This window comes from Ziziphus jujuba, chromosome 6 (assembly GCF_031755915.1).
Source record: "Ziziphus jujuba cultivar Dongzao chromosome 6, ASM3175591v1".
NCBI classification, from domain to species: Eukaryota; Viridiplantae; Streptophyta; class Magnoliopsida; order Rosales; family Rhamnaceae; genus Ziziphus; species Ziziphus jujuba.
Genome location: NC_083384.1, coordinates 29,772,720 through 29,782,514, shown reverse-complemented (window position 1 = coordinate 29,782,514; position 9,795 = coordinate 29,772,720). Strand labels below are relative to the sequence as shown.

The window sequence follows — 9,795 nt, the reverse complement described above, 5'->3', positions numbered from 1 at the left end:
TTCACACAGAAAACACAACCAAACCCGAAGCCCCTTTCTACACCCTTTCTACTTTGTGTATTCAATCTAATTCACTCAGAGATTTTTTTTTCACTAAGAAAAAGAACACAATAGAAGAAAATGTGGAACACGAATCTTGGAGTTCCTCTCTCTCTCTCTCAATCTTGAAGAAAAACTGGTATTTCTATTACTTAGCTTGAAGAGGAAGAATTCTGTGCATATATATTACATAACAGCTTCAAAACGACGTCGTCCAACTTATTATGAGGAATCACTCAGATTAAGACACGTAGCTTGCAGTTATTCTGTTATAATAGGCTTGAAATTACCATTTTGTCCTTCTTTATTTCCAAATAAGTGAAACGATGCGTTTTTCCCTTCTGCAACTTATCCATCGAGTCTGAGAAACCACACCAGCTTAAATCCTCTCCAAGTGTTGACCACACACCAGAAACTTTACAAGATTGAATTTATGGATTAAATCTTCACATATCTCCACCTAATCCCCAAATTTAACAAACACAGAAGCTCATCACCATCTCAGCAAGATTTCTTCACAAATTAATCAGCCTGCTCGTATTCGAAGCAGGTTCTTGCAAGTGTTCAACTTGCCAACAGTAAGTACTTTTGTTCCCATATCTGAAGGATTAAACTCTGTAGGGATCTTCTCCAATTTGATTACTTTATGAGTTGTCATATCTTGAATGAAATGATATCTAACTTGAATGTGCTTAGATCTTTCATGAAACACTGGATTTTTACACAAATGTATTGCACTTTGACTATCTGAGTACAAAGTAACCTCCTACTTGAGTGCTTTAAGCTCTTTTAGTAGCCCTTTAAGCCAAATAGCTTCTTTTGCAGCCTCAGTTGCTGCCATATATTTTGATTCAATCGTTGACAAAGCCACCACAGTCTGTAACTGAGATTTCCAACTTATGCAATTTCCACACAAGGTAAATGCATAAGAGGATATTGACCTTCTCTTGTCCCTATCTCCTGCATAATCAGAATCTAGATATCCATTTAGCTCCACTCCACTCGAATCCCTCTTATAAATCAATCCTTCACTCACTGTATGTTTCAAATACCTTAGAAGCCATTTTAAAGCTTCCCAATGATCTCGGCCAGGATTTGCCATGTATCTACTCAAGACACTAATGGCATGAGCTAAATTAAGCCTAGTTAAGATCATCACATACATCACTGACCCCACAGCATTAAAATAAGGAGCTGCTGTCATGTCTTCCTTCTCTTGCTCAGTTGATGGGCATTGTTCACTTGATAATTTGAAATGTCCACCAAGAGGTACACTTGCAAGCTTTGCATCTTCCATTGAAAACCTTGAAATTACCTTCTGGATATATGAAGATTGCAGCAACTTCATTTCACATCTTGACCTGTTTCTCACTATCTCTATTCCCAAAATCTTCTTGGCTGGTCCAAGATGCTTCATTTCAAACTCTGACTTTAATAAGTTCTTCACAATTTGTATGATTTTGCCATTTGGTCCAGCTAGAAGCATGTCATCTACATATAACAGTAGATGCTTTATCTGTCATAGGGTCTTTAAAATATAAATAGCTGTCAAAATTACTTCTTTCAAAACCAGATTTCACCACAAATGGGTCAAAACATTTATACCACTGCCTTGGTGATTGCTTAAGTCCATACAGTGACTTCTTAAGCAAGCACACCAAATCTCCACCTGTCCTTTTAATCTCAAAACCTTCAGGCTGCTTCATATATATTATTTCTTCCAATTCACCATGGAGAAAGGCAATCTTGACATCCATTTGTTCTAATTCCCATTTAAAATGAGTCACTAATGCCAACATGACTCTTATGCTTGTATACTTCACAACCGGTGAGAAAATCTCATTGTAGTCTACTCCTTCCACCTGAGTAAACCCCTTGGCCACTAATCTGGCCTTGAACCTCACTGGTTCAGATTTAGACATGCCCTCCTTGACCTTGTAGATCCATTTACAATCTACAACTCTTTGATTTGTTGGTGTTGGTACTAAGTCCTAAGTTCTATTCTTATGAAGAGATTCCATTTCCTCCTTCATGGCTTCTTTCCATTTTGTTGATTCCTTATATTTCACTGCTTCTTTGTAACTCCTTGGCTCATTATCAGTGAGCTCTTCGAATGCCACCAAGGCATAAGCTATGATGTTTACATAACTGTACTTCCTGTTTGGTTTCACTTTCTTCTTAGCTCTATCTCTTGTCAGCAAATAGCTAGGTGATGCTATATTTTTGTTTCTTGTACTTGGTGACTGCTGTTGGGTGTGATCATCTTCAGAATCTTCATCAGACTGAGCAGGTGTTAGTTTTTCTGGTTCATCACCTCTTGCAGGTTCATTTACTCCTTCTGAAGTTGGCCTTCCATCCAAATCTTCACTATCTTGGTTTTCCACCCCAGGTAACAGATTTAAACTTCTTGTCTCCACTTTGTTGCTCATTTCATCACCTGCACTATTAGTATCTTTGCAAGGCATAGAATTTTCATCAAAAATGACATCTCTGCTAATAATGACTTTAAAACCTTTACTTTCTCTATCCCAAAGCCTATAGCCTTTAATTTCCTGAGGGTAGCCTAAGAAAATACATTTCAAACTTCTAGGTTCAAGTTTCCCTTCAGATTGATGGACATATGCAGCACAGCCAAAAATCCTCAACTTGTTATAATCAGGCTTCTTACCAAGCCACATTTGTTCAGGAGTTCTAAAATTTAAAGCTGTAGAAGGTGACAAGTTCACCAAATACATGGCTATCATAACAGCCTCACCCCAAAACAGCTTAGGTAACCAAGATGACACTAGCATGCATCTTACCTTATCAAGTAAGGTTCTATTCATTCTTTTAGCCACACCATTTTGCTGTGGTGTGTATTTCATAGTTCTATGCCTTAAAATACCATTTGACTTACAAAAGTCGTCAAATTCTCTATTACAAAACTCAAGACCATTTTCTGTTCTTAAAATTTTAACAGTTTTGCTGGTTTGATTTTCAACCAGCAATTTCCACTCTTTAAACCTTGAAAAAACCTCATCTTTAGTCTTTAACAAGTATATCCAGACTTTTCTAGAATAATCATCAATTATAGACAAAAAATATCTATTTCCACTCTGTGTTTGCACCCTAGCAGATCCCCACAAATCAGCATGAACATAGTTTAAGACAGATTTGGCCCTATTTGAGCTCAAATTAAAACTGAGCCTGTGCTGTTTGCCCAAAATGCAGGTTTCACAAGACTCTAAATTACTGACTACATCCTTAGCAAAAACATTTTGTTTATTCAAGTAATACAGGCCTTTTTCACTAATGTGGCCTAATCTCTTATGCCACAAAGCAGTTTTATCCGCAGGTGAACTTATAGAAGCATTACTCGAATTGACTAATGGCTTACCAAGTAAGACATATAGGCCATTTTTCTTCTGACCCTTCATTACTACAAGTGATCCTTTGGTCACTTTCATGACACCATTCTCTGCTTTACAGGACAAACCAGATTCATCTAACATGCCAAGAGAAATTAAATTTCTCTTCAAATCAGGCACATGCCTTACTGCAGTAAGAGTCTTAATGGTACCATCTACTAACTGTAGCTGCACATTACCAATGCCAGTTATTGAACAAGATCGATTATTGCCTGACAAAACTTAGCCACCATCACACTTAGCATATGAGTTGAAACAACTCAAATCAGGACACATGTGGAAAGAGCAGCCAGAATCCAACACCCATTCAGTGTGATTTTGGCATGTGGACACTACCAAGACTTCTGCAGGTTCTAAACCAGTGTAGGCCACTGCTAAATCTCCAGATTCTTGACTCTTTTCTTTTTCATCTTTCTTCTTCTTAAAACAATTTTTAATAATGTGTCCCTCTCTTTTACAGTAATAACACCTTCTACCCCTGGTTCAAGATTTAGACCTGAAATTCTCCCTAGACTTACTCCTGTGGTCACCATGACCCCAACTTCGAGTAGCACTCCTACCCCTCATAGTAAGTCTTTCACCTTTGGATTCAGACTTCAATTCCAAGTCTCTAGATCTAAGGGCACTTACAACAGTATCTAAGGTCAAGGAGTCTCTACCATACTTAATGGCATTCTTTACTTCTCTATAAGTCTTAAGTAATGAGTTTAATAAGATCACAGCATGATGTTCATCATCAAAAGTAACTTTACAATTTGCAAGGCTTAAGATTAAATGATTAAAGGCATCAAGATTTGTGTCTAAATCCTTAGTAGTATCCATCTTAAAGCCAAAAAATTGCTCAAGTAAAAGAATTCTATCAGGTAAGGATCTTACCAAGTAAAGCTGTTCAAGCTTTTGCCACATTTGAGAAGTGGTACTTACATCATCGACTTGCCTTAGAACACTATCAGAGAGATGCAATATAATTGTGCTCATTGCAATCTCATCAATCTCATGCTTCTTTTCATCAGTAACATCAGCAGCATAAATTCCATCGATTGCCTTAGCCACCTTCATCTGCACCAGTACTACTCTCATTTTCTTACACCACAGCAAGAAATCTCCTTTTCCATTGAAAACATCAATTTCCAATTTTGTAGACATTCTTGACTTCTCAGAAAATTGAAAACCCTCACAAAGATGATTCTCTCAGAAAATGTAAAAACCAAGAATCAAGAACACTTAACCAAGCTCTGATACCACTGTTGGAAATCAGAACAAACAAAAAACACAAATCTTATCGAGGTTCGGCCAAGATAGCCTACGTCCTTGTTGCTCCAGTGAGAGCTTCTGATCTCTTATTAATCTTGCAGCAATTACAGAGAAAATAACACTTGTACAAAATCTGGTTTTCACACAGAAAACACAACCAAACCTGAAGCCCCTTTCTACACCCTTTCTACTTTGTGTATTCAATATAATTCACTCAGAGATTTTTTTTCACTAAGAAAAAGAACACAATAGAAGAAAATGTAGAACACGAATCTTGGAGCTCCTCTCTCTCTCTCTCTCTCTCAATCTTGAAGAAAAACTGGTATTTCTGTTACTTACCTTGAAGAGGAAGAATTCTGTGTATATATATTACATAACAGCTTCAAAACGATGTCGTCCAACTTATTATGAGGAATCACTCAAATTAAGATACGTAGCTTGCAGTTATTCTGTTATAATAGGCTTGAAATGACCATTTTGTCCTTTTTTATTTCCAAGTAAGTGAAACGATGCGTTTTGCCCTTCTGCAACTTATCCATCGAGTCTGAGAAGCCACACCAGCTTAAATCCTCTCCAAGTGTTGACCACACACCAGAAACTTTGCAAGATTGAATTTGTGGATTAAATCTTCACAAGATGTCAAAAAGCACAGGCTGTTTCTTGGATCTTGAAAGGTTTGGAAGCATTAAGAATTTCTTGAACAACCTTGGTCAGCAGAATTTCGCATTTTTCAAAAGTTTTGTCGAAAGATTTACAGGCAATTTATCTCTTTACTCATCTCAGTCCCACATTTCTGAAAGTTTCCAATGAATTTATCAGTTTTGCGTTTGATTAGGACAATGATAGAAGCATTGCCACCATCAATTGAGTATATCCCTGGTCTTGTCCTACTAGATTTGAGTGATTGCAAAAGACTTAAAAGGCTTCCAACCAACTTTTGCAATTTGAAATCTCTTGAAGAAGTATATTTGTCAAGTTGTCTGGAGCTGGATAAATTTCCAGAAATCTTTGAGCCTATGGAACACTTAACATATCTTAACTTATGTGAAACAGGGATTAAAGAATTACCAAAGTCGATTGAAAACCTAGTTTCCCTCCAACAATTCAATATGATATTATGCAAAAATTCTGGATTTCGTCCCAACAGCCGGTGTAACTTAAGAAAGCTTTTGTTGGTAAGCCTCGAGTGGTGTCCTAAACTTCAAAAATTGCCTCCTCTTCCACCTGCTTTGATTGCATTGTGCTCAAACAATTATGAGAGCCAGAAATCGTTACCAGAGCTTCCATCACTATGTTATAGGCTGTATGCAAGGTTCTTCACCTCTCCAGAGAACTTATCAAATTGGAGATCTCCACTGTTGCACAATGTTAATATCTATAATATTGGAGAACAAGTAAACTTTCATGGTTGTGAAAAATTGGATCAGAATACAAGCAACAGCATACGCGATCATGCAATAACTCAAATTCTATTTCGTTTGAAATTTGAAGGAATGGTATGTCCATTTCTCTTCCTTTGCTCTTTAATCAGTTATGAAATATTTATAATTTTTCAGCAAGTTAGAATAATTTCCCATATTCATCATACAGGACATTAATTTCCCATTGGAGATAGACAGCACAACATGTGAATTTCGATATCCAGGAGATGAAATTCCAAAGTGGTTCTGCTACCAAAGTTGTGGCACTTCCATCAATATCAGGCTTCCTCCATATTGGAATAATGACAATTTCTTGGGTTTGGCATTCTGTATTGTTCTTGATCTGAATAATATTAACCCTGGTATAACTATTTTCATTGGTAGTAAACTCAATTTCAAAACCATCGATGATGATCGTCTATGCCAACAATATCGTTATACGAATCTTATGGATTACGAGCATAGTTCAGATCAGGTGATCATGTGGTATGTCAAAGAACTGAATTTGCAAAATTCAAGATTAAGTTGGCCCTCTACTTGTAGCACAGAGGCCTCTTTACATGTATGGCTTGAATATTTTGCCAATGGCGGTGCCATTGGAAGTCGTAGTGAGATTAAGAAGTTTGGGGTTCGGTTTGTATACAATAAAGATATAGAGAGATTTGATCGAGAAACTAAAAGTGAGAATAAGAGACGCTTTGATGAATGTTGCGAAGCAAGTAGTGGAAATGAAGCTTTTGGCTTTCATGATGAAGAAGACCATGATGAATCACATTCTAAGAAAGTCAAGGTTATGTGACTGTTAGAAGATCATGCAGAGCAACTGGGCATTGAGGAGCCAAAGAAAAACAGAACAGTCATGTGCTGTAATTAAGAGACAATTTGGTGATGACTATGAAACCAATCAATGTGAAATTGTTGGCTCTGACATACGACAAAGATGAAAATCCTTTGATCATTCAAAGAAGTAGGTAAATTAATTTAAACTTGCTTTGTTTTCTTTTGCAAATTATTATCTACAACATGCATTTAGTAGTATTTTAACTATATTAATTTATGGACTAAGTTTACAAATTAAGGTAATTTCTGAAGAAAAGTATGGTTTTCTTTTGCACGTGACACAAAAAGGCAAAAAAAAAAAGAAAAAAAACTTATTTTTCACAAAAAAGTATTTTGATTGACTTTTTTGTGTTTATATTGGTGAATTTAGTTTATTCACAATTTGGCGTGTCTTCTATTTTTAGTTTCATGGTATGAAGAAACGGTATGAGCCATGAAGCATGACAACCCTTAGCTTTGTCAAATGTTTGACGAAATGGGTTTTTGTTGTTGGATGCTCAAACTTGACAAGCTTACTTTTCTAAATTTGAGTGGTTACTCCAATCTTAGAGATCTAAAAGTTAAGTCTAAGAAACTGAAGGTTATATTACTGTTTAAAAGGTGGCAAGATGCAGAGAATTTGGATGTTGAGCAACCATAAAACAGAACAATACCATAAAATACCTTAGAGAAAAGTTTCTCAGATAATTATGAAAGCACTGAAAGTAAAAAATTGTTGGCTCTGATGTATGTGGAAGAAGAAAATCAAACATATTCACTGCTTAAGTAAATTAATTTAAACTAGTTTTTTTGTTTGCAATATAAGTTATAATATACCCTGTTTACAACATGCATTTTCACAATATTTTAGTTTTATTAATTTTATAAACTAAGTCTATAAATTTTATGTTAATTTTTAAATGAAAAGTTTGATTTCTTTAGTTTTAAATTAATCGGTAGAATTTAATATACTCTGTTTAAGGCATTTATTTCATAGTATTTTAGTTGTATTAATTTATAAACTATATTTACAAATTATAAGGTAATTTTCTAAACGAAAAGTAGTAGTTCTTTCTTCCTCGTGTCTTTTTCTGACCTTGGCACAGGAAATGCCCTGTTTTTGTAATATCGGTATGAATTTCTTTAACAACTATGAGCCATATTACATACAATTGTAGAGAAAATTCTAAAACTATATATGGAATATATTACTTGGATATTATTAGTTTGTTTATGATGCGTTCTTGATATAAAACTTGCCGAGTATAATATTTATCTGTTTGATTTGATCTTTTTTCCTGGTATGGCTGTATTCCGTGCCAAGTGATTGATAAAATGTGTTCATGCATGATTGGTAATTTTTGTGTTTAGAAATGTTTGCCAAATGAATACTCTTTTCCATCACTAGTTAAATAGTAGATTCTGACTCAGTATATATGGATTTGCTTTAAAAATTGGATAATGCCAATCTGCCAAAATAAATCTTTTTTTTCTTTCTGGTCAAGGCATCAACTTGCATGTATTTGAAAGATTTGTTTGGAGCTTGCTGCTGTTTCTCTCTTGTAATTTGTTCCTTCAACTGATCATAATCAATCTCTATCTTTCAACTTGAGCAGTACCATTGACTTAATACATGGACACCTTTGCAACATGCAACTTGACACTTGGGAGCCTTTTAATTTTCTTGGTAAACGATGGTGTTGGCCTCTATAAGTATTGACTCATTTCATTTTGATTGATTTTGTTATTGATTTTGAAATTGCTCAATCTGGATTGTATCATTATTATTATTATTATTTTCACTTTTTGAGGGGCAATGTGGTGTAATATTTAGCAAGCAAGTTTTATGGCCATTCTCCAGTTTGCTTATGTGTCAAACTATAAGACTATCCCCGAAGTTTGTTCCTTATATATGGCCTTTAGGAAATGATCCATAAAATATATAGGCTTTTAAACTTCCATTAATCCTCCAGATTGTGGGATTATTTATTCTCATATGTTCGTTCTTGTTTCTTTCATATCCTAGAAGTACTCTGTTTACTCTGTTTCCTATGGAAAGAAAGAAAGACTAATATAAAACTGGTGCTTTAATTAATAAATAATAAATAAATAATAAAAAATGAAAAAATGGAAAATGAAAAAAGCTAAGTTTCATTCAGAAAAAGCCTAAGGTTCTTCATAATATACATAACAAACATGATAGACAAAACAAGTACCATTGACGCTAATAATCCCATTTTACAAACCATATCCAAAATTTCAATGTCGGTGATTATCTGTGATTCTTCAAAATTTGCACGTCAAAAATGCCATAAGAATGAGCACAACTAAAGCTACAATCTAAACATATTCATTGTAATTTTACCCATTTACACTCCAAAGTATTGACTTCCCCCTGCTTCTCTCAATCTCCCCAAAAGAACAAAGGTCTTACTGACCTTTTACAATACATACAATTTTTTTTTTTTTTTTTAATCTTGAATGGAACCATAATTCCTAACAACAGTTGAAAACGATTCAAACCAAAATTCCTAACAAATCAAGGGGGGAAAAAAAAAAGAAAAAGAAAAAGAAAAAAAGAAATGAATGAAGTTGTTATCTCTCAAAATTAATTAATTAAAAAAAAAAACAGAAATCTAATGGGCCCTGCCCATTGGCCCAAATCTCCACCACCAATGGGCCTGCGCTATGATCCCCTGTGCGCATAGTTGTGTTGTAAAAAATAATTAAAAAAAAGAGGTCATTGACCGCTGACTTATTGTTGTAACTTGACTCCTAGTCTTTTTCGTCAACAACTTATAGTTCACCAAGGAGAGAGAGTTTGAACATTTTCTTGGATCTAGTTTATGAAGTCT

General features: G+C 35.0%; 1 protein-coding gene across 2 annotated transcripts; it reads left to right on the top strand.

The window, feature by feature from the left end:
• The first annotated feature begins 5,719 nt into the window (after window positions 1-5,719).
• LOC112493346 (probable disease resistance protein At4g19530) lies at window positions 5,720-8,757 on the top strand. Of its 2 annotated transcripts, none has more exons than XM_060818122.1 (3): window positions 5,720-6,196; window positions 6,291-7,088; window positions 8,557-8,757. In XM_060818122.1, exons 1-2 carry the CDS (start codon window positions 5,810-5,812, stop codon window positions 6,918-6,920), a joined length of 1,017 nt encoding a protein of 338 aa, XP_060674105.1. In that variant the 5' UTR covers window positions 5,720-5,809; the 3' UTR covers window positions 6,921-7,088; window positions 8,557-8,757. The 2 variants fall into 2 exon arrangements, with proteins under 2 accessions (XP_060674105.1, XP_060674104.1); XM_060818121.1 differs by having other exon boundaries at window positions 6,291-7,092.
• The last annotated feature ends 1,038 nt before the right edge of the window (window positions 8,758-9,795 follow it).

Excerpts from the sequence above, each read along its gene's own strand:
- LOC112493346 (XM_060818122.1), top strand. The coding sequence starts at position 5,810 with ATGATATTATGCAAAAATTCTGGATTTCGTCCCAACAGCCGGTGTAAC. Across the intron at positions 6,197-6,290 it reads GTTTGAAATTTGAAGGAATG|GACATTAATTTCCCATTGGA; the intron begins GTATGTCCATTT and ends TTCATCATACAG.